The sequence below is a fragment of the Spea bombifrons genome, chromosome 1, assembly GCF_027358695.1.
Source record: "Spea bombifrons isolate aSpeBom1 chromosome 1, aSpeBom1.2.pri, whole genome shotgun sequence".
Taxonomy (NCBI): Eukaryota; Metazoa; Chordata; class Amphibia; order Anura; family Pelobatidae; genus Spea; species Spea bombifrons.
In genome coordinates this window covers 44,057,471-44,084,194 of record NC_071087.1, presented here as the reverse complement: position 1 = coordinate 44,084,194, position 26,724 = coordinate 44,057,471, and the positions used below count along the sequence as shown (strand labels likewise).

Genomic DNA, 26,724 nt, shown 5'->3' with positions numbered 1-26,724 from the left:
ATATATTTTGTGGCCCATTGGCTAGCACAATGTATTGGTGACCTTCTACAAAGTGGCACCTCGTCATTTTTGAAAGACAGGTGCACTTTATATAGCTGTTTTTTTTTACCATAATCAAAATCATTTTAGCATTGTAAAACCTTTGCAGCCAATTATTTGTAGAACACTGATCTCTAATAACGTATTAATATTGAAAATATTACATATTTATGGATTGCTTCTTAATGTCCCAGTAATGTTAAGCGATGTGGGCAAAGCATTCAGGTAGACTGTGGTAGAACATTGGCACTAGGTTCAAGTTACTTGACTTAAAATATTTCTGGAAAATAAAAAAACAATTCCTCAGTACTATCTATCCAAACAACTACAACTAATTTAAGGGTATCTGGGGCTAGCCATGCCTCTCATGTAGATAGCCCTTTGTTCCACATGAGGCCACACCACTAATAGAGGTAGAGCTCCTGGTGTTCTACACTCAGAAGTTCACAAGTATGACAAAAAAGGACATGAGACTAACTCGGTCTAGAACAGACAGCTTTTAAAATAAAGCGCTATAGAATATACCAATCTGGGAGAGTGTCATGTTGCAGAGATCCATCAGCATATTAGACAAAGGCTGTCTAGATCCGAAATGAAAGGCAAATTTACTTGGCACGTGGGAACCAACAATCCCAGACATGTGCCTTGGCCTTCATGTGCTTTGTCATTGAAAACCCAATAATTCTCTACATGTGATTAATTAAAATATTATGCAGACCTATTTTAAGGTATTTGTACAGTAAACCTAAATGTGACCTTATGCCTTAATGGATGTGTGCTAGTCTTTATTGTAGTTACAGTTTAATTAATTAACTTGCAAAGAGTACATTGGAGTGCTTGTTGTATTTGATTGTATTATAAAAAAAAAGAAAATGCATGCACAAGTTGGCTGTTGTTCCCGAAATCCAATACGTGAAATAATTAAAGAATCTTTAATTAGGTAAAATAGTCCCTTACAAGGGGGCAGCCTGGTTCAGAATTATTCTAACAGGGCTGGCCCGACTTGGACTGGTTCACATGACAAGGTGTGTAGTGCTGTTACAGGTGTGAGGTAGCAAGGTACTGAGGTTTGAGTTGTGATTGAGTATGTCTTAATGTAAGTGATTGTGTATGTGTAACTGTGTGTGAGAAAGAGTGTGAATGTGTAAGTATGGTTTAGAGGTAGTGTGTGTACTTGTATGTCTGCTACTACAAACGTTAGTTACAGGTGAGGGCAAAGGCCAGGGGATGGTACTTGGACCAGAAGATGCCACCCATCAACTGTCTCTTACTAATTCTAAATTAGTTTGAATGCTCTGGCAAAAAATCATATATGTTTATAATAATAACACTGCATATGCAGAATGAACATTGCTGGTTCCTGGGGATTTCTGCTGTTGATGCCTAGATACAGTGGGAGCATGTTTTCTCACCCAGACTGCCTTCTGTTTGATCCAGGATTGCTGCAGGTACAATTGCATGCATACCATTCTGTGACATAGTCGAAGGGTTTGTGTCATCTCTATGCTAGCATAGACATACGGAAAGTGGATTTCAGACTTGCATACAGACCAGCTCTGGCAACATTTTTTTTAAAGAAAAAATAAAAACAATAAATATCTGGCCTTTGGATATTTCTACATTCGAGAGTGTTGTAACATTTGACATTTTGTTTTCAGTCTGCAATAAGCATTCTGTTATCTTTGTAATGCACATGCAGGTGTTTATGGCACAGACTGAGATTAAGATGATACCCAATTGAACTAGTGCGACACGGCGACGATAACCTACGCTGCAAGAATAAAGACTGAAAAAGGGAAAAAAAACAAGCATTAGTTACTGTCGTTTGGAAAATAAATATAATATGGGCACTTTTCTAATCTCAATAAAATATATGCTTTGTACGGTAAAATATTTACCTTATGAATTTACCATGTATGCAATTCTCCAGTGACAGCTATGATGGTTTATATTATCACATTCATGCATACCACCCAAGTGTCCCTCTGATGCTTAAAAGTCCCTCTCCTTTTTTACCCCGGGTGTCTCCCATTTTTTAGGAGTTCAAAATGTTTTTGGGTATGAGTGTATACTATAGCCATACAGGTCAAAATAATGTGAAAATCAACAGCACAAAGGAACCAATTAAACTTTGTAAATAAATTACTTCCTTTTAGTTCCTTTTTTCTGTTACACACACAGCTCCAGATATAAACAGGCCTGGATAGGCCACCTGGCACACCAGCCATACGCCCAGTAGGAGTGCAGCCAGTAGGCCCGCGTGCTTACCGGTACTGCCGCTCCACCAGCAGATCAGTTGTTCCAGTATGCAGCCACACACCACATAAGTAGAAAACCATACTGGAGCGGCAGTATCAGCAAGTATGGAGACCTACTGTCCTATTTGGCATATGCATGGTGTGCCAGATGAATAGTCCAGGTCTGCCTGTTAGTATAGTTGTGTGTAACAGAATAAGGTGTTTAAAATAAGAAGTTTTTTATTTACACAGTTTAACTGGTAAATGGTACTTAATGGTGTTTATATGTTTTACTCATAGGGCTGTAGAACACCAGCCTTAAAGTTACATGGTCACCTAGCTATCCCCAGTCCAGCCCAGCAGGAGAGAGGGAGAGGGCGAGGGTAAGGGCGAGAGAGACAGAGAGAAAATAAGGAAATAATAATTTGTAAAGAGAAAAAACTATTCTAATCTATTAGTCGTGCAATAAAAAATTCACACACATTAATTTTTTACACAATGTGCCAGATTTTGTTCTGTTTTATTTTTTTTGTTATATTTCTGAAAATATTCAGTTATAAAAACAAATGGAGGTTTTTTTAAGGAAATGTAACTGAATGTATGGATTTTTCTTACTAGTCTTGCTGGGTATACAAAAAAAGCCTATACCAGAAGCTTGAAATCAAGATGTACTTTAAGTGCATTTCTCATCTTAAATGGTGTAAATTGTTCTTTTGTAATTTTTACATAATTCACATTTTTTTTTTCTGACGCAGCAAAATCCTATCTGGAAAGTGTCACCTTTATCCCTGCCAGCTAAAGCCTTCATTACTCTATTTTTATGTCCTGACTCAAAGAGAGCAGCAGAGCAATGAAAAATTGATAGTTCTGCCTTCATCTATATAGAGTTACTGGAGTAGAGGGAGTTCAGAGTTCTAGTAACCGTGCTGGCCCTGGAGAAGTGCACATTGTTTATTATAATAACTTTCAGGAACAACAGCAATTCTCTCGACACAGTGAAAGAACACGATTTTGTCTATTAAATTCTAAGTATTTTAGTGTGTGAGTACTTGTTGAAAAAGTACTTATAATAGTAATGATAATTACATTATATATATATATTAAATTATAGTTCTACCATTATAGAATGAAACATTATGCACATACATAGTACATTATAAATAGGCCCATTGGTCACCAATTCTCCATTTGCCCATATATTTTTCATCACAGAACCAGAATGTGTGTGTGGCCAATATGTCTTCTTCTTATATCAATTTACTGTACCTCAGCTTCTTTTGTTTCCCAAATGTGCCTTATATTTGCCCAATATATGTGTATCAATATTTTTTGGGGAAAAAAAGCAGGTTTTTTATTCTAGGACTTAATATAAAGAAGAAGCCTACTCACCTGTTGTCTCTGTTAGTCAATTTGTTATGTTACATACTACTTGTTGTGTCCTGTCTACCCATTGTACAGCGCTACGGAATTTGATGGTGCTATAAATAACAATAATTGTCCTCGGGACTGGTAGCATCTAAACAGACAGTAGAAAGACAAAGGATCTTACACAGCATGTACTACCCAGGGCTAGAGGCTCATTTAGGGGATAGGGCAAATGTTTTGTGGGGGTTGTGGGATACAAGGATTAGTGGTTTAGTAATAGTTCCACCCATATTAGGGAATTTACTACGAAAGAAGCTGTTGGAGAAGTTGTATGTCTGGATTATGTCCAGTCTCACAGTCCCCAAAAAATCGTAAGGGAGTGGGTCCTCTCTAGATACTGTTTTTTGGAGACATCTAGGTATTTCCCAGATAAGGTCCCACATAAGCTTTGTTTTCTACATGGTTACAATGGTCAGTCAGCAAATAGTACAAATGTGAAATTCACAAAATAAATCAAAGAAATGGATGACTGCGTTACAAAAACTTACCCAAGAGGTTGGAATAATTTTTACCATAGTAATTCTGTTTCTAATAATATGGTGGGTATGATGTACTATGACAAATTCCTGTAATAAAGTCTCACAGCTTCAGAAGAGTAATTGTAAAGTACCCATTTCATAAGATTTCCATGGTATTATTACTTAATATATTCCATTATGGAAATATGTGAGATTACATTATACTCCATATAATATGCAACGCCATCTCATTAATACATAGAGGACACATTTATTGACACAAGCAGATGCATATGATATATAAATAGAATTAATCATGCCTTCAAAATGTATAGTCTACCTCTGCTCATTATTTGTGCAGTTGAAGTATTATAAAAACGTGTATTTTTTTTTTTAAATGGCCTTAAAAATTGATCATCATAATTTGTACAATATACATATTGTTATTATTAGCCACATTTCTGTGGAATGAGCAAACCTTTTTGGTAGAAAAATGTTAGCTATGGTCTAATTTAAAGTAGGTTACGATCTTTTCACAAAAATAGCATACGATTCTAGTGTCCAATCCCATATCATTTTCATCAGTATTGGGAGATTTGAAGTCCACCAGCGTATGTTAGTCGAAAATAATTGGATGATTAGAGATATAGGCCAGAATAATCTACATTTAATGCTCTCATTGCTTAATAAATTGTGTGCCAAGCTGAAGCAGGGGGTTGCATATTTTGTTCACGTACCTATTTATGTACATTAAACACCACAAAAGTAATATAGCCACGAGAAATACCCACATGCCAGAGTGGCTTTCGCTGCACTGCAGAATCTCTATTTGTAGTTGCTTCATTATTTCTTCTAATGATCACCCTTCGCATTCTGCTCCATCCATACATCACTGCACAAGCTTCCCTCCTGTGACCTACCCTTTCTACAGGACCTTTCCTTAATTATTATTTATTAATTGTAATGGTTACTTGGTAGAATTTGTATGCTTACACTAAGCAGTTATTCGCTGAAATCACTTGGGAGGGTTTGATATCTGCACTGCTGTTTTGTCCCGAGATAGAGAATTCCTTGAAGTCAAACAATATTCACCACTCCATAACCAGCAATATAACTAAGAACAATGAGTTTCCCCTGTGACTGCAAGCTAAGAGTCTTAAAATTGAACCAAATTCAAAGGTTACACTACAGTCAGTGGCATTACAAGGATTTGTTCGTCTATATGTTGTCCAGTCACTAGGATAAAACCCTGAACATGTAGAGGGATGTTTGGGGACAAGTAGAGAAAAAATCACAAACAGGCATTTAAGTGTATCATTGTTAAATTGTATACTGTTATATTTCTTTTTAATTTTTATTCATTTCTGACAATAAGCAAACAGATACAAAAATCCAGCTTTATATGATGACATTATAAAGTGACCTTATTCATGCATCGGAATAGGAAGCCACTTCAAAACAAAATTAATAAATAAATAAAGCACAGTTTCTTTGGCTCCATTGAGACATGTTTGTACTGCAATTTATACTTTTCTTCTGTCTAATGTACTGTAAATAAGTACTGACATGTTTCAGGTGAATGCTCGTCTATAGTAGAATACAAATTGGCAATGGAGAAGAAACCTGTCTGAACAAACACACACACACACCTGCAGTGAATTTAACATACAAAGAATATAATACATGATTGAAATGTAATAGTCAACACACTTTGTCTTAATTAGTACCATTCAGTGCCCATGAAAAGTGTAGCATAATGTAGATGATATAGTACTCTGGACTAGCCCTTCTCATTTTTACAGCTCAGGTCCTTTTTGATGTCTTCACTATCAATTAAACTGACATGTCAGAAGTTTCCACATCATAGGCAGCCACGTGAAAAGACCAGGGCAGACTTTGTTTCTTCCAGTTTAAATGGCAGAAAGTAGAAAAATATTCATGGTTAAAAGAAATGTCCCCCTAGGTATAAACATTGTAAAGGACCAACGCAAAAGAGAAACTTGCATTTCATGAGACCAGATGGAACAATAAATAACAAAGTTCTCTTCTGTCCTTTACAAAAAAAAATTACTGGTAATAATGATATAAAGCATGTTAATTATCATATTAATCTAGCCGCTATGAAAAGGTCAGTATGATGCCTACTGTAAATAGGTTGTATAATGATATTGTTTATGCCAACTATTGTTTGTTTTTTAATGACTCAGTTTATTTAAACTCAGAGCTGGCCCTTGATTTTCAAAATTCATGGCCAACGTTTGTTTCCAGTGTATCTCTTTATGTCTGCACTTGCTAAGAAAGAACATACTGGCTGCACCCCTATTGTACCTCCATGTGTTAAAGTTTAATAATATAAGGTAAAGAGTTTTACGGTGTTAGGAACAGAAAGTGAGAAAGAAAATTGATAAAGATGATACCTTTACTGGCTAACTGACATATAATGGATTTTTCTCATCCCTGAAGACGGAAATAGGAGAGATGAGATGAAGAAGAGAGTCAGGGGAGATGAGAGGACATCCTGAAACGGCCCATGATCCTCACTGCCAACAAAAAAGACAGCAGGAAAGTGCCAAAAATCAAGACTGTCCCATGGAAAGTAGACCACACTTAGGAGGTATGTTTTTCTAGGAGCTCCGAGTTTTAGCATATATATGCTCTAAAGCCCTAAAAAAATCAATATAATATACCGGTACATAGAAACAACAAAAAACAAAAATGGTTTATAAACTGTGTAAATAAAATACATTATTCTTTCTCAAAATGTCGTAGGGTCAATTGTCACACCCTTTTATTTGTAAAAAAATTCCAGACAAGGACATGCAAGTTGTCATTGCAATCTCTTGCATGCTCTCACCAGAAACTTGGCAGTCGCATGCCCTTGCAAATAACTCACAGATTAGTGATAACCTCAATGTGATCCACTTATCTTAATTAGTTACGCTTCTGTCCCACATAGTACATCAATACGTTTATATTAAAGTCTTTCATGTAAGGGGTGCTCAGATACTATATGCATAAACGTGACAGGATCCTCTTCCTCTTTCCATGTCCTTTGGAATGGAAGTATAGTAGGGCAGGGAATGTTTTGTGTCTGAGATCACATTGTAAGTATAAATGGGAGAAGGGGATGTCCAGTGCCTTAATCATAAGGACTAGTGGATGTTTAATCTTTCCCAAACTCCCCATAATGTATAGCCTTGTATTCCTTGCTACAGCTAGGTTGTAGTTGTGGGCAGCAATTAAACTCAAAGCGATACTCGCATGGGATAAACATGTTAAATTTTGCTTACTTTTAATGTCCAATGTCCTTTAATATCTCAGTTTTTGTTCAGTACTGCCATGAGTTCTACACATTTGCAAATTTTATTGAAAATTCTGCTCTAGTAAAATGTGTGCTGCATACTAATACTGAATTCAGATGTGCAATATCCCTGCCTGAACATTTTACATTATCCTTTAGGGATATTCCTAACTTATTCTGTTGTAGACCATGGATTAATATGTGACTGTGGATTCAGACATTAAAATAAATAAATAAAAAATATGTGGTGAAGCCCAATTTCAGGTTAGTAGATAGCTCCCTATACATCTTTATTAAACATTTCTCTAAATGACCATCACATGGCAATTTACACTCCTCTAATATAAATGCACATCCTGCAAAATGTTCTAATACATTAACCTTTGCTTTCCTTGTTCATCTGAACTGTACTTGCCAGCTTCTAATTTGATTCTGTAATAGTGCAAAATGCCTTTTCCAAGAGATAGATGCTTATTAAAAGTGACTCTTACACTTAAGCCACATTTACATATGCCTACTTATCTAAGTAAGTTCAATTACTTTTTGTGTTTGGCAGTTATAATTATAGTAAAACCATTTTTGATAATGCCTTCATTTCTAGCTTTAGGATTGATGGATGGATGGGTGGATACATAGATAGATAAATGGATAGATTAAATTAGATCAGATTACATTATCAAACATGACTAAATGTATTACAATGGTTACCAACACTATTCTATATAATATATATATAAAAACTATATTACAACATCAATATTTTGGCATGTTGACCATGATTTGGGCCAAATTGCTCACCAGACTAGCAAACTGATACAAATGAGAAAGGCTTTGTAAACTGTGTGTAAAAGCAACTAGAACCACAGCAAAACAAGAACCATCTCTTGATGCGCCAATGCCACATTGTAAGGCATTCCTTACATTGTAAAAATGTCATCAATAATCATGACTCCTCCTACATTGTGTAGGGAAGGTTATGCCCCAAAATAGCTGAACTGATTGATATACAATCGACAAGGAAAGGTTTCAGCCTTGTAAAACCCCTTAAAGTGGAAATTCAGCCTCAACAGAGTAATATGTACCATATGGCAAACTAGATGGATGGCAAAAATACAAAGAAAATATGAAAATAAGTGACTATAATGTGTAAATGTTGAATAAGAGTGCAATCCTATAAATAAATAATAGTGAAATGAATCCAATGTGCCATCTGGTATATGTGTGCGAAACGTGTCAAGTGAGTGTTCTCATTCTGCAATACTTATTATACTTGGTTGGAACCATTTTGACGTAGAACGGTTATAGTTAACTTGCCATCATTCATGTTGGAAAAGGTAGCATGCAAACTTGTTCTATAGGAATCATCTACTGTATTCCGTTTTAGATACTTTACAATGACTGTACAAATACAGTTTTAGGAAACACTGATCTAATAAAGGGTTGCTGAAAAAGAAGATGGAATATTCTGGATCAACAGGAAGGTTCAACATGAAATACCTCCTGGCTTTTGTCACAAACCCTCCCAAGGAAACAGAACAGACTGAAGAAGTGAAATGATGAATATACAGTGACACAAATACACAAGTCATGACATGTATTATACCTGGCCTTAGAAAGTTTGGGTGGAAACAGTTTCCACAAGACAGAAAGTGTAATTTTCTGCCATTTTTCAGTTTTCACCAATCTTCAGCGGTAACACAAGGAGTCATAAATCTAATGTTCATGCATTGGAAATGCTATTCTTCCTCATGTGTATTCGTCATGTTTGGTAAGTAGGAAAAGTTACATTGAATCATTTAATGCATTGATAACATTTTTCATGGTAATTCTTAATTACCACTGCGATACAAGTTTGTAATAAATACCTATATGCATACATAGCTTGTTCCATCTTAACCAAATAATATCAATCCACACATCCAACATAATAGCCATAATTAGGCAACTTGTTCCTTCATTAGCCACTTTAAACCCCACCTTCTGTCTAGCCCAGTGAGAATAGTATTATCTATTATAATTAATCTTATTAAATTATCTAATAACTGATATATTAGATTATTTGTGCAGCCCATTGAAACATATGTACCATTCATTGGAATACCTGGGAACACTCTGTGTTTGGCACAGAGACTACAGAAATCAGAGCTGATTACTAGACCATCAAAGAAGCATTTCATCTACATACAGGAGGAATGGTATTTAGCTCAACCTACAGTCCACCACTTTTAAGTTTATTGCCAATATGCATGGCTAGCCGTGTCTTCCAGGTTGACCTTGCACTTCTCATAAGGAGCAAGAAATGGAGAGCCATAACAGACCAAGGTATGTTCACAGGAAAAGTCTAAAGTATGTTAAAGCTGTATTTATATATAAGTTAAAAACGTATAAACTAATGCAAACAATTGCATAACTACCCTTAAATGTTAACAAATATCACTTTCATTGTTTAGATCAAGAAGCAAGTCCAATGAGTATAACTATCTTACCTTAACATCATTTGCAGTCATTCTAGTTCCCTCTTTTCCCACAAATATGTCATCTATGTCAACGAGAATGTATCTGTCCAAGGGTAAGGTAAGTTTCTTTTCAGACAAAAATGATATTGCATCTATAAAAATTAGTTTATGTAGCCAGAAGTTCAAGTTGTTGCCAAATAAAACTCTTTGAATTCCATCATGAAGGCCTAGATCCTGGATTACCATGGCATGAGGGATTGAATTTGGTAAAATATTATTATATTTATCGGGTATTTGCAACTGAGCTGAAACAACAGGTTGGTACGTGGAATGGTTGTATTGGAAAACTGTCCAGTCTTCTCCTTGCAAAGGTCCTTCCTCAATAGCTGAAGATTTAGTTATGTGCAACATTGGGGAGTTTGAATTTACAAAACAGTCCTTTAAAGCCACATTATTATAAAGGAGTAATGGAAAGCCTTTCAATCTTGTAGTAGGCGGACTATTTTCATTTGCTTTATGAAAACCAATAATGCTAACGCTGTATTCAACGCAGTATTTTTCCAAGAGTTCTCGGTTCCATGAGTCCATCGCTGCATACTTCAAAATATTTTCATATATAATAATTGCATATTTACCTCTTCCGTCTTTTGTAAGAGGAGGGATATCTCCTTTCCCAGGTGCAATAACTATGTGATATTGAAATCGGCTTGATTCCAGAATTGCTACAATGTCCTGGCCAAGCTGAGAGTATTGACTCTCTACAAAAAGTAACACCATGAGATCTTTTTTGGAGGTACCAGCTGGTTTCGCAGTCTTCAGTTCTATTGTTTTGTATGGTAACAGATGGATATCACCACATTCCGTTTGGGCTGTTGTCTCAATAAGTACTATCGAGTGCTTGGGGCCAGAGTACAAATAGTAAGCAGAAACGACTATACTCACAAGGCAGAAGGTGGCTAAGAGTATTACTAGTGTTCGGAAGCTTCTTCGTAGCTTTATAAATAGATTCATTTTTTGTTTTGTCAGATTTCAGTGCTGCGTCTTTATGGGTTCATATTAAAGTGTCAAGGTAAGAAGAACACAGAAGTGACTTTGCACTCCTTCCAATAAGCTTATGTGACCATTGCACGGCATTAATGGTAAAGCTTATAAACTGAGATCTATTAAAAATACATGTATCTGTGGATCTTTGCAGCAGCTGACTGCTGCATTTGGCAGAAGGTAAAGCTGGTCACCATAGAGATGTATTACTACCTGTAAAACATAAGCATAAGGAACAATTAAACAGGTATCTACATTCTGAAATTAAAAATTTGTTTCTATTGCTAACCATGTGCTCTAATCCCTTAACAGGAAAAGTATTAGAATGCAATATCAGATTATACAGTTTTCCAACCGAATTGCCACTACATGTAACTCCAGAACACTTAGACTATAATCCAATGAAAATTCATAGCATTCCTGACGCTGAAATGGCTATTTTGACCAGAATTTCATATTCATAGCTCATGGCTATGCAAAAAGAGAAACACAGCATACACAATTTGACCTTCAAAAGTATTGATTCATATAAATCAAATCTAGAAATCAGATAATCAAAATGCAAAGCGTTATCATATTAATAAGTCAAAAAGCTTAGGAAGAAAGTCTGAAACTGGCCTGCAGACCAGCAAATATTAAAACTCCTAAAATAATGTTATATTTCATAATTTGTTTCTATAGTAGGATACAATGTACAACAATTACTTATTCATTTTTATTTTTTGCATATGTATGTAATACCATTTAAATGCTATTGGGTTTCATAAATAGTGCAATCTAGAGGATTGTTCTAAAATTGTTAATATGTCAAGCCCTATGTAAGACACAGCCTTCTGTTCACAATAAATATAATGTGGTAGCATAGAGTCCAGAGGTGTTGTCATTCTGAAAACACTCTTTATGAATTAAATAAAATACCATAGACATTGTATTATTGTAAGGAAATCCATGCTAATTCCCTAATCTAACCATACATATTTCATGAGTAAAAATCATTTTTTACCATAATATTTATTATAATATTTTTGTTTTTTAAAATAAAGCACTTAGCTCATTTCAAATTTAAGTCCTAAAAAATTGATAAAGTATACAATTAAACATTGGGAATTAACGGATGGACATTTTACTTACAGACCTAAACTCCCACGAATATGTACCAAAGTGAAAATTGCTGATGCAAACATTTTTTTATGGCAGTTGTGTCCTATTTCACCACACTGTTTTATACTAATTAATACTTCATCTGTTTCCTGAACATAAACATTCTAAGGTTTTTTTTTACTCAACTCCACTTTAAGATTGGTAAATTAAATCGGGCAGCCACAACATTATGACCACTGACAGGTGAATAACACTGATAATGTTATCATTGCACTTGTCAGTGGGTGGCATATATTAGGCAGGAAGTGAACATTTCATGCTCAAAGTTGATGTGTTAAAAGCAGGAAATAGGCAAGCTTATGGATCTGAGCGACTTTGGCAAGATCCAAATTGTGATGGCTAGACAACTGGGTCAGAGCATCTACAAAACTTCAGCTCTTGTGGGGTGTTCGTGGTCTGCAGTGGTCAGTAGGTATCAAAAGTGGTCTAAGGAAGGAAGAGCGGTGAACAGGCGACAGGGTCATGGGTGGCCAAGGCTCATTGATGCAAATGGGGGGCAAAGGCAAAGGCTGGCTACTGTAGCAAAAATTGCTGAAAAAGTTAAGGTTGGTTCTGATAGAAAGGTGTCAGAACACACAGTGCATTGCAGTATGTTGTGTAAGGGGCTCTGTAGCCACAGACCATTCAAGGTGCCCATGCTGACCCGTCCACTGTCGAAAGCACCTACAATGGGCATGTAGAACTGGACTACGGAGCAATGGAAGAAGGTGGCCTGGTCTGATAATTTAGTTGTTTTTTTTTACCTCACATGGCTGGTCGTGTGCATGTGCATCACTTACCTGGAGAACACATGGCACCAGGATGCATCCATGGAGGCCCCACCTCGCAACATACTGCATAGGCTTGTGATCATCATGTTTCCCTCCTTTGCAAACATTTGCAGTTGTTTCTTTAAGCACTAGAGGGCAGTGTTTTCTTCTTTCTTTTTTTTTGTCCATCAATACTAATGATATCCTCACATAAACTTACAAAACCAAAAGGACCTGCAATCACGACAGGACCTCAAAGGTCAGTGATTTGCTCAGTGTCAAAGCAATAGAATTTAGCTGCTAATAAAACTATTGGTATCCCAGTTTAAATAATAAGCAGCATGCAGGCAAGGCCCATACTATCCAGTTTTTATATTGAGTATATTTATTTTTTGCATTTTTAGCTACTTTAATTATAAAATAGTAACATATGATATCGGTTATTCAAATTTAAATATAAAACACAGAGCAATGTAAAATTTGTCATTATAACAATTTTTGTCTTTCCGCATAGTAGAATAAGGAAATTATACAATGCGAAAAAATATGATTAAAAGAAGAAGGCATATTGATAATGGAGAGTTTTTTGATGCATGCAAATAACATTTCATGTAGTCATATAAATCTAAGTGACAAGAGTACTTTGCTTAAATATGGTGCAGCTTCTGCATGCAGACCTGGCATCTGTGCACCTGAAAATCTAGAGTCCCCTATAGCCTTATATTTAGGTGCTTTGGCTCATTAGATTTCAATACTTTTGTAAAGATGAACCTTAGCTATTACTGCTTTTCATGCCTAACTACACTGTAAAATAATGAAAAGTAATATAGAATATTTTGTTATTTTCCTGTGAGGTATTAGCCTCAGTATTACCTAACTATACTTTTTGTAGAACATGGTGTTTCATGATTGGACAATGCATCCAGTTCCAATAAGGGTTGCTATTCAGAGAAATTTGTAAAAGGTTGATAAAACCATTACTTGCATTTGGTTAGATTTGTTCTAGTTGTACTTGTTGAAACATGCAAGTACTATGCAGTACGTCTACCAAGGGTGTATTAAAGAAGATAGTGGTATTGAAGTTGATAAAGAAATGATTATCCATTAATAATAAAAGTAGGCAGAATGGATTATAGAAAAAATCAATGTCAATTTAATTAACTTTATTTTCTGTAGATTGAAATGAAAAGCATAAAAACTGTTGGAAGCACAAAACATTGCAGTATAATGTACTGTTAAAAGTATTTTTAAAGTTTTAAAATAAAATAGCATTGAAAACTTTTATAAGGTAAGGTTTTTGCATTTGCTGGAGGAATTTAGATATTTGGGTTAAGAGAATTCCTAGGCATAATATTGGGTGACTGTTTTTGACAGCTCCACTAAAGAATAATAAAAATAAAGTACCGGCCAAGTACTTTACTATGCATATCTCAAAAAATAAAATATAGTAGTAGAAGCCACAGCCCTGTAGCTGCATCCATCCTCCTCCTCCTCTACGGATTCATTCCACTGATTGCTGATATCAATGTGGCTGAAATCAATACTCTTTTTGTGTATGCATGCAGGAGTCTGGACACACTAGAGCTGATGGACTAAGTATATCAAATACGTGAAGCTCTGTAGAGCTAGGGGTGAGGATATGGGCAAATCTATAGGGGGAAATTCTACAGACACCATGAGAATTAAAGTGCATATGAGGCTGAGGTGTCCCTTTAACTTAATTAGATTACATGCCTTGTTGCAGAAAGCAGCTGTTAAGGAGACCAGGCAACGCTGACCTCCATTTGATGTGAATTGCCACCTTTTAATTTATAAAATCACAATTAGCTTGCACATAATGCTGTATTTCTCTATAAGATGATATATTTTATGCATTAAGTACGTGCCCAATCTATTAATAATTAATTGCTCTGTAGCACATAGATTTTCTGATTTCTGTTGAATTTTAATGTAAAATTGTTTAGATTCCAATCTGCAGCGGTTTATGGAGAGGTCACTTTGTATATTAAGTAGAACTTCTAAAGTGCAAGAGTGGAAAGGTCAACTAAGAAATCATATTCCCGCTCCCACCAATATACATTTAGATTAAAATTGTGAAGGAAAAAATGATTGCTCAGTGCTGAAAAATTGGGGCCAAAACCTTGCAAATTTGGGGCCGAAAAACATGATATCTAAGACTATGATTATTATTACTATCATGTAACAAGATATTTTGAAATCCTACAATATTCCACAAGATGAGGTTTATTAGGTTCACAGTAAAATTAGATTAAGATAGATTTTATCTCTGGGGACGCAGTAATAACCTGTTGACGTTCCCAGTACATCTTAGAGAATACTTCCTTAATGTCTCTATAGCTGGTAACAGTTAAAGTTAATGAAAATGTCAAACACAGAGTCATGGAAAGGAAGGATATAAAGGTTACTAGGGTTCAAGTGCAAAAAATGACAACACATAGTCATAATAACACAACAAAGATCATAGAGTAGGTTCTAGAATGGATATGAAAGCAACTGTTGCCTGACAGTGTTATATTAATTATCAGCATAAGAACATTGTCTCTTTGTTGTGTTAGAGTTGAAGTATCCCCTGGTCCTAATGTTTTATACGCCAGAAGACGTAAGGGTCTATCTACCTATAGCTAACATGCATTTTAAGAGGAATTCATTTACACAGCAATACAGTTAAATATTTGTATATCAGATATACATAGTTAAATTAGAGAATGCTTAAATGTAGTAATGATTGCTACAATTTATATTTAACATAGCTGGTAATAGCTCGGGTCTCAGACTGGAAAACGCAAAATGCTCCACATGCCAAGGAAATGCCCTTTTTGCATCTTATGGGAATTCACACGAGATTCCTAAACTTTGCTGGTTGTGAGTTTTCTATGAGAATAAAAACATTTTTTTTAATTACCATAATATAGAAGGTGGCAAATCACAAGACAAATCACGAAATATAAAAAAACAAAACAAAAACATTTGCTACCTTCTAGAGAAATACAGGAAGTCACCAGACAGTCTGGCACAAAGGTTCTTCATTACGTTTTTAGTAAATAGAATAGTAAATCCATACATGTTAATTATAACCCATCTTATATATAGCTTATTGTTCAATTTATTAACTTATTTCAGTAAAATTGCAAACACAAACCTTTCTGATTTCTAGATTTAGTCAAATGAAGAAACACTACCTACAAATATCTATTGATTGTGCTAAATTAAGAAAAGAGTCCTTTAAAGATCATTTTAAACCGTCTGTACACTAATAAAATGAATCTGCTTTCACAGGTACCTCACATTTGAGAAAAAGACCAGTGCCAGATGGTTGTGGGAAGAAAACTTAAAATACACAGAGCTGTAATTCCTTAGATGAATTTGGAATCCTATTTTACATTTCTCATGTTGTCCCTGTAAGAATGCCTAGTAGATATCCAAGAGTATATCCTTAGCATTCTCTGTTATTGCTGTAGTTATACAAAGACTATAAAGTTATACGCTTTAAAGCATGGACGCAACAATCTAGTCTCATGGGAACTGACACATGTTCTAGCAACATAAGGTGCTTCTGTTACACACTTTAAACAAGTAATCCCTGTCCCAATGACTTGAACTGAATGAGCCCCCAGAGTACAGTATGTATCAAGCTCATATTAAATTTTTCTTCATTTAAACAAACGTTTTCCACAATTGTGCAAGTATGTGGAATCACGGTGAAAATTCTTTCACAGATTGTATCCCAATAACTAAAAATATACATAGGTGCAACATACACTGGTAGATTTATGATGCTTGGGTAACACCTAGGGGAGGACAGACAGAGTAAATATATTCCCATACCTGAGAACTCCCCAGGTTTGATGCGAGGTCTCTGGATGAATTGTTCCTTGCACCAGCTCATGAACCACTTCCCCTTTTCTCTGTGCAAGGGAGCAGTATTTGGCCACATCCACATCCTTCTCCCTGCTAATTTCAGGCTATTTGGAGCTAGCAACACCAACATATCTGGTTAGCCCCATCCTTTGCATTGCTAAACTCACTTCCATATGTAGCTAGCCCCAGTTTTCCCCTAGTTCGTCAAGCCATGTGTTCATGGACATTGTGTTGTGCACAGGGACATGGTCCTGCTGGAACAGGAAAGGGCCCTCTCCAAACTGATGCCACAAAGGTGGAAGCATAAAATGTCTTTGTATGCTGTAGTATTAACTTTAGCCTTTACTTGAACTAAGGGGCTCAAACCCTAAAAATCACCCCAGAACATTATTGCTCCTTGACCAAACTTAACAGTAGCCACTATGCATTCCAGTAGATGGTGTTCTCTTGGCATCTGACAAACCCAGATTCACCCATCAGACTTCCATATAGTCAAGCATGATTCATACCTCCAGAGAACATGTTTCCATTGCTCAGTGGGTTCAGTGGCAGTGTGTTTTTCACTATTCCAGCCGACATTTGAACTTGCAGCTGCTCGGCCATGGAAATCATTAAACTCCTAACACACAGTGCTTGTGCTGATGCTGCTTCAGTTTTGGAACTGTAATGAGTGATGCTACAGGGGACAGGTGATTTTTATGCAATTCCTGCTTCAGCACTTAGGAGGCCCACTCTGTGAATGTGCGTGGTCTACTGCTTCATGGCTAAGCTGTTTTTACTCCTAGAAGCTTCTACTTCACAGTAATAGCACAGTGGACCAGGGCAGATCTAGCAGGACAGCAATTTCCCGAAAAAGGCTTGTGGCAAAAGTAGCCTCTTATGACAGTGCCACGTTTAAAGTCACTAAGCTCTTCAGTATGACCCATTCTTACACCTTTCTCAATGTTTGTCTATGGAGATGGCATGCCTAGGTGCTTGATTTTATAAACCTGTTCACAATGAGTGTGGCTGAAATATTTAAACTGAATAATTAAGAGGGGTGTCCACAAGCTTTTGATCATATTGCGTGAGAATTTGTTGTCTTCATCTAATGTGATACCTTTTATTGGGCCAACATAGAAATAACTTCAGAGGCCTCTCCTTATTATGAGGAACAAACCCCTGAGATCGTAAAAGGTTTTTCTTTGTTGGTCCACTAATAGTTATTACCTTTGACTAAAGGACTCAATCCCCTTTTGGACCAATACAGCTATATCCAAGTCCTTGAGCCCTAAGAGGGGCAAATTAATCTTAGTAGAGTTAGTAGAGGACTGGTGCAAGTCATAGCCAGAAATCCAGCTAATAAGAGTATATATATATATATATATATATATATATATATATATATATATATATCAAATGGAGGGTTGGGTATTATGTTTCAATTAATATTATTAATGTGCATCAATAACTTTGTAAGCTGGCACGTGCATTATCTGTGGCTAAATAAAATGAATGCCTAATATTTACTATAAAAATCACAGTTCTTATCATGACTATAGAGACATTAACTGGTATAGGATTACTAAAATATGTTTGCATTGTCACAGCACTTTGTAAATGTGTAAGATGTAGAATCATAAAATGGCTTGAGCTCTATATATGTTGTATATTATTTAACCATTTACTATCAGAAATTATAAAAGAAGTATCTCTTCCCGCTGCACTCAAATTAATTGAGCTCTTTATCTTGCTCTCGTTAAATCTGCATTTAATTTGATTTACACAAACCCAAGCCTTCTGTATGTCAAAATCTTTCTCTAAACCGACTTGTTACTAATCACTACACTACTCTAAAAGACACAAAACAGAACATGCTTAAGAAAGGAAATGAGTTCAATTAAAAAAAACCAACAAATATATATTTGTTTTAAATATTAAATGATAAATGATCACTGCAATGTAAAGATAATTATTAAATAAATAGAGGAGAATGTTGTCATCTCCAAGAATTCCATCATGTTGGCTCCTTATCACAGTTGATGGATTTTCTACAATGTCGAACAACCTGTGTCGTATTTGAAGTATCAAAAGACTCTTAAGTCACACCTAAACATGTAACAGTATTTTTAGACTTTTCAAGGCACTGAATTAAGGGAGTAAAAATATGTAGTTTTACAATATCAGGCCAGGCTCTGATCTGCTTTTCTTTGTATTGAGTGGTTGAAAATATAGAAAACAAGAAGTGTCTGCTTTGATCTTGCATTTTTCGTCATATTGTAAATGGGGTCATAGCTTACGGAACCCTGGAATTTATAGATGGTTATGAAAGCTGTGCCATGAATCCAATGCAGGCAGTGACGATTTTGTCAACTAATATCTATTCCTTCTTAACAGGCATACTTATTTAATTTTGCAGGCACTGATATGTGTAATGCAGAAATAATTATACCGTTGTGACTTCATGTCTCCAGTAAAGACAGAAGCTCTAGGGATAAGAGTCACTTTATTTCATATGTCTACTCTGGTAAAATGCCACCAGCATAGTCGGGGACAGCAAGCAATCTGTGATACTTATCAAAATTCGACATTTAAATTGTGAATAAATCCAAAACCCAGGAGACATAATACTTGGTGTTAAGATTACTGTAATTGCTTGCAGTATTTTTTGGGTAATGAGTTTAAACAAAATATTTTAAAAACACAATTACTTTCTATCTATCTATCTATCTATCTATCTATCTATCTATCTATCTATCTATCTATCTATCGATTGAAAGCTTGCGTGCAGGGCTTTATTTACCTAATGTATCTGTTTGTCTTATTCTGTCAATTGTAGTCTTATCATACCCTTTGAATATATGTATTGTAAGAAGTGCTGCATAATTGTTGGTGCTGTATATATATATATAAAATTATGTATATATACCGTATATATATATATATATATATATATATATAGAGAGAGAGAGAGAGAGAGAGAGAGAGAGAGAGAGAGAGAAAGAGCAAGATATTTTCATGTATATTATATGCTGAATTAAGTACCCAACAGTATACTACAATGCAACTATGCAAAAATAAAACAATGTAGTTTCATTTTGACAGTCATCGTGGTTGCCAACAGTCCCCATCTGGTTGAGATAGTTCTTTTGGCTGTGGCTCTGTGCATTGACAACAGCCACAATGACGACAGTCACATGCGACATATTATTCCTCGGCCTAAAAGATGTAGGCTACAGTGCATCAACAAAGTAAAGTATATTTTTGTTAGCACCGCTATATCTTAATGGACTATGGCAAAATGTAATTTAAAAAATAACTCACCTGTGATGCAGAAATATAATGAACTCATTTAATGCGCTCACAAATTGTTAGTCATTAGACATAAACTCATCATCATCACACAAGGGTTGTTTTTAAGAGCAGGGGAATCACAAGTAACTGTAATCATAAAGCTGTCAAAAATATTTTGCTATTTCAAGTTAACAAGTAGAGAGTCCGTAAATGAAAAAAAACAGCAAATTACTAACGGGCTGTTACGATATAATAGGACTTTAAATATTCTAAATATTGCTTGTAGATTTTTTTTAGACCCCTCGTGTAATTTATTTGATAAATGATGATACTTATTTATTATTAATTAAACAGTATTTCCCTGTCTATCTTCACTTGGGCATTTTAGTAAAATTAGTTTGGCCCAGCCAAGTACATGTAAGTAGATAAACTTGATGGTGTCCTCTGGCACCTTCAGCATGCTGGGCCGACCAGATGGGCCGAATGATGGTCATCTGCTGTCATATTCATATATATATAGATATATGTTTCTCAGTTTTTATGCTGCGATCAAAGTAAAATACTTGTGTAGGTACCATTTCTTCCCAACCTCAGTGGACCTCCGTGGAACCTTGCCTCCAACATGAGTAAACTAGTTCTTTATACTTATACTATAGTGAGATGTTGATTTGGATTTGTTTAAAACATTTGACAAAGAATAAAGTTTTAGCTATAACTAACGGTTAATAATAATTTCATATTTTGAACAAAACTTTATTGACCGACCTTAACGATACTCCTAGAATGTGTTAAAATTTAATTAACAATGATTAACATAATTTTAATTAAACACATTCCTAGGTTTCTTCTGCTGTTAAGAACACGAAAAAATGAAAGTGATTTTGGTGTTGTAGATCAGCTGATGTGTGATAATGCCAACTGAGAACAAGATATAGTTAATGTTATAAATATCATAAGTGGTGCAGACCACAGAATCCGTGAGGTAAATCTGGATAGAGTATTAATTTCTGTGTTTGAAGCTTCATTTTTTGATTTATAATTCTAATATGTATATTGAGATCAATACCAATACCTGCCTTGGACTTGTTCAGTAAATGATAAAAAAGCATAAGCCATACCTGGGCTGGAGATAGAATCAGACAACTTGGTTGGTCACCCTCTGGAGGACCACAGTACACAAACATAAATATTGGGGATTCCATCATGCTATATGCCATCACCGTACCTTAATTTTGGCGACTTCTATCTAATCTTGGAATTGCATCAGTGTCACTGCATTTCTTTAAGCTCGCTGAGATTTTATCTCACGGTGTTTAGTTGGGATGTGCCTCCATTCTTGGATATTTTTTTTATCAGCACACATATAAAGGGGATTTATCTTATCAGTTAAATAATTAATAGTATCAAACAAGAACAAACTATTTTTGTTAATTAAAACTACTTTAAACTTAGACATTTTCATTTCAGTCAAAAGACGATGTAATGCATCCATTAGCCATTGCAGGTTGTTGGTGCACAGGAGTATATAAACATACTTCCATGGAAGCAGTGGGCATTTTAGAATATGCTGCCACTGAGAAAGGATTATTTACTTTATAACTATCATGATGACCCCTTTCCATAAGCCAAATATAAGGACATCAAAAAGGTAAGTTGTTTCAGGTTGTACTTGATTTTTACTGCCTACCTTTGTGGCATCCAAATGATTTGTTGGATGAACCTTACCCCCATCCCCCACCCAAACACACACCTGCCTATTTTTCTTAAATATCATATCATGTTGCACCCATTACATTAGAAGGGGGTCATAGGTGGACTCTATGACCCCACATGGGTAAATTCTTAGCCCACGCCACTGCACAAGGGAAGCCTGTCATTCCTCACTTGGTTCATAAGGGGCCTAGAAACCCCCCTTTCATAATCTGCAACTTAACAAGTATGTAAATTGCTCTGTGAGTTGTATTATGTGAGTGCATGCAAATTTAATTGAGGCACGTCAGTAAACACTTAACTTGAAAAACTTTTTAGTTAATAGACCGCTCTGTTTACGACCCTGAGTTTACGCAACAAAACCAATTTGTCAGATTCTGCTTAGTCTTATTTCATTCTTTTCAATGAATACAAGAGACTATACAAATGCCACATGAAACTGACTTGAAAAAAACGTAAAAATTGGCTAATTACATAAATTGTTGAAATGTTGAACATCATTTTTTTTGTCTTTAACATAAATTATTTTTATATACGAGGAACAGAAAGGTGGGTAGAAAAGATTCATGACAAATAAAAATGGAGCTCTATTTCCAAGCTGTACTTTGGGAGGAGTTTCTTAGTATTCCTCTGAATATAATTATTCAGTATACAGTATTAGAACCTGTCAGTTTTAATTGTGACAGTGTATAAACAGTCAAATTAAAAAAAAGAGCAATTACTAGGTCTATGTTCTTTCAAAAGTCGCAGTCTGAAGGTTCATATAGGTAAGTCTTTCTAACAATTGATTTTGTTGTATATTTATGCTATAAATAAGTTGCTTTATGTTGTTGATTGGTTGCCATGTGAAGTAAGGAGAAGAAGAGTGAGGTAAGGAGAAGAAGAATGAGTTAAGGAGAAGAAATTTGATTAGATATGCTAGTTTGGCGACTTCTGACTGTGACTGATATATAAATGGCAAAGGCAGCAAGAGTGGATAGGTTTATATGTACCGTTCATATACTGTAAGTGCTAGAAATTAGCTAGAGTGTGTGCAATTTCTAAACACAGAGGTATAACTATTCTGTTAACGCCAATACAAGTAGAAGCTTTGAAACTACCAGCGAAATGGATTCTTAATCTTGGATGGTTGTTAAAGGGCTATTCCCATTAGTTGTAGTTTCTTTGGGTCTTGGTGAGAGAATTTGGTCCAGTCTGGTCCAATTTGGGGGCTTGTCACCGTATGCCCACTTACTACCAGTGCCCACAGAATTTAGGTTGGAGTGCACAGCTTGATTACTCAGTGACCAATGCAAATTCACTACATCATTTTTGCAGGTGAGTACTGTGGCTATTTACTCTGGTTTTACAAGTGCTATGTGAAAATATGCATGGATATATGCTTCATATATAGCATTATTAAGCTTAATAATAATATTTTTACAACATTTTGGTACTAGAGATATACTGAACAGCAACAGATATGATATTATCTAAAAATAGAGAGCTCAAAGAATGGCATCACTGGTAGCCCTATGCAGACATCTGTGTTCCAGCTGTTTTACATTGTAAAGTACACATCTTTCTTCTTGTTTCCCCCCATGCCGCAAAAGCAGTCACTCTCTATGATTTATTTTGAATTTCTGGAAATTTGATCAATAATACACAAAGTGTTTTCCTGAACAAGGTCAACCTTACCTTAACCACTTCAGCTCTTTAGGGACAAGAACGCTTCTTTGCTGTTATTAAAGCAGTTAGATTAATCCCACTCCCCCCATGCAATTACTGATGAACTGTCTGCTAGTGCTTTAGAATGTTATTAGAAATGTATGACAAGAGGCTGCCTTTTATAGACCATTTCCAAATGTACTATACAATGAAGAGCAATGTGACACCAGTGACTGATTTGGCATAGGGCCATATCATCATATGTAAATAATGTTGAATAAATTGTTGTATAAAAAAATAACTGTGCTGTAATACAGAAAGAGATAATACTAATTTATAATAAATATATATAGTGCATTGTCAGACTTAATGCTATATTCCAAATATATGGATGGCTGTACCAAAATATTTTATCCATATAAAGTGTGTGCTAAAAAAATTAACTACAACTCCCATCAGTTATACCTAGGCAAGATCTTAACCCCTTAATGACAAAGCCCGTAAATGTACGGGCTCAAAATGCATTGTTTTCAATGGGTTTAGGGACCGCCCATTGTCCTTAAGGGGTTAAACTGATTTTCTGTGTTATTTAACCCAGTCCTGATATAAACCCGGCATTGGTTAGTCAACTTCTTTTATCCCTGCTTATATTATAGATGGTTAAGGGTAAAGGGAATCACAGTCCAACAGGCACTTTAAACATTGCAGCCCAAAACACATATAGTAACTAAAATAGATAACTTGTATTCCAAATATCCCATACGATGGATAGGAATATAGAAACATAGAATTTGATCTTCAACGAAAAACACTTGGCCCATTTAGTCTGTCCATATTTCCTGACCTGATGGATCCAGCCTTAATCATTCCTTGGTCTTCAATTCAGGATAGTTTTATGCCTATCTCATGCATGTTTAAATTCCCTCACTGTATTAGCCTCTTCCACTTCTAATGTTAGGCTATTCCATTCATCTACCAAGTAAAACTTTCTTCATTTACATCTAAATGTCGGAAACCTATAGTTAGGTAGGTATGTAAACCCCTTCTAGCATGTCTCCCCCTTTAAGGGTGATTGTTATTGTACCCCAACAATATACTGGGTATTCGACAACCTTGGAGTCCAACCTTGATACACATCTAAGAGCAGGGTCCATTACATCCTGTAAGATGTAAATACTCTAGATTAATAAAAAATAATAATAATAAAAATACTGTAGTTTTACAAGGAGTTACTACTTTAACAAGAGAATACTAGCATTCCCTGCCATACTTTCAGCATCCTTTAGCACAAAACTACACGCTGAACATGATTTTGATAAAGTTGGGCTATAAAGTTGAAACATTTTAGATAATCTTGTATACAAATTGCTAGCCTTTCAGGTACTGGATAGAAGATATCACAGATACAAATTGTTAAAGGCGTGATATACAAATATAAAGAGCAAAATCAATATTTTCAAGAAGAATTGCCAAATAACAATACAAAAGAATAATCGCCCAGCAAACAATCTGTCTTTATCAGATAAGCATCATCTCTAATGAACAAAAAAAAAAAAAAAAAACTGGATCAATGAATGAATAAATGAAATAACCAATGCATAGATCTGCTGGATAAAGATTCTAGTGAGTAATTGGCAGAAAATGGTTTCTAATTATTCTTCATTTAAGTTCCATGAAATTATCAGGGAAGAGTTCTAAGTGCATCAGGGAAAGCTGGCAAAAAAAGGTATAATGGAACAAGGCAGTTGCAGTTTACTGTTAACCATTTCATTTCTAATGGGACTGTGGGAACTAGAATTTAACACAGCTTTCCATTCAAATGGCCAGCTCCTGAAATATATATATATATATATATATATATATATATATATATATATATATATATATATATATATATATATATATATATATATATATTATGAGCTAATTAGTTCCACAAAATCCGAATCAGGTTATCTTTAGTTAAAGGACTTTAATTACATACAGTTTTGTTAGCATGTCTCCTGGAACATAGAAAGAAATGGTTGCTATTTTACAGTTTCGGACACTTTAAAACTGGTACTTACCTGCAAGGATTGATTCGTGACTTAATGCAACGCAGCCTCCTCTGAGGATATAGCTGTGATCATCGGTTCAGGAGAGTTAAAGGCTACTTGTCAGTCTTCTCGATCGGGTCCAGCATTAGGTTTAATCAGTGGCCAAGGAGGTAAAAGAGACTGAATTGCCGTAACAAAAGCCCTCGTGTTATATACTCTCTCTCACACACACACACACACACACACGTATACCCTGCCTTCCTTCCAATAGTGCAGCCAGCTGGAATGATTCTCCCCAGCACCTTCCTTCTTGGATATAGGGATTAGTCCAGAGAGATTTCATAGAACAACCAAAATGCTATGAAAACTCTTCAGTCTCTCACGAACACCAGCTGTTTACTGCTTCCAACCTCTTGCTGTTTCTTGTTGGGTTGTAGTCAGATGTTTTTCCTCCTCTTGCTCTCTCTGTCCTCCCATCTCTCTCATCGCTACAACTATAACAGCATCTTTGCAGTAGTATGATTGGCAGAAACAGCCAATTCCTTCAGCTGATCACCCTCAGGACTCTCAAGGACTAGGAGCTGCCGTGTGATGTCATTCAGATAGTGGGATGTAACACATGGATCCTTTCCAATAGAAGCCAATTCAGAGATCAGCTGCAGTCCTCTCACACTACAGTGATTTATCAGAAGCCCCTGAAGGATTTGCAAAAGCTGTCACTGTACAGTTGGGACACTTCTTTTTTTTTACACACCAGCTGGGTTATACAAGCAGCAAGTGCAATGCCACAAACAGCTTATGACACCTTCAATCAATGGTGTCATATAGTTTCTGATGGAATAGCTGGCAGCCCCCCTCTTATAATCATGTCAGGCAAGTAAAACAATGTCATTTTTTATTCTGAAGCCAAATCCCTGCAATACTAAAATAACATGTTAAAATAAATTCCAGGTGTTCTTACAGTAATCAAAGTGGCAAGCAAGGATGGCAACTTTTAGCATGATTGACCCACCACATTTAATTGAAGGATAAGATTAATATATGGATTATGTTCATTTAAATGAACTGTTGCAAAGAATATTAGAAAAAATTACTTTAGTATAATTATTTTGTCCCATAATCCAAACTTTCAAATATAATTAATATGTACATGCTGGTTTACTATTGATATTTGTAATTATAAGCGCTATATGACCAAAATTATGTGGAGACCTCTTAATTATTGAGTTTACGTGTTTCAATCGCACCCACTTCTAACAGGTGGCTAAATTAAAGCACACAGGCAGCCATCTCCATAGACAGGCATTGGTAG

At 35.5% G+C, this 26,724-nt stretch overlaps 1 protein-coding gene across 1 annotated transcript in view; it reads right to left on the bottom strand.

Moving 5' to 3' along the window:
- Window positions 1-25,973, bottom strand: part of LOC128485413 (bifunctional heparan sulfate N-deacetylase/N-sulfotransferase 4-like) — a 110,349-nt gene extending 84,376 nt beyond the window's left edge. The window contains exons 1-2 of the mRNA XM_053461440.1: window positions 25,443-25,973; window positions 9,947-11,170 (exon numbers count right to left, since the gene is read on the bottom strand). Coding sequence (XP_053317415.1) covers window positions 9,947-10,927 — 981 coding nt within the window. The 5' untranslated portion in view covers window positions 10,928-11,170; window positions 25,443-25,973. The remainder of the gene's footprint in view (window positions 1-9,946; window positions 11,171-25,442) is intronic.
- Between the last annotated feature and the right edge of the window lie 751 nt (window positions 25,974-26,724).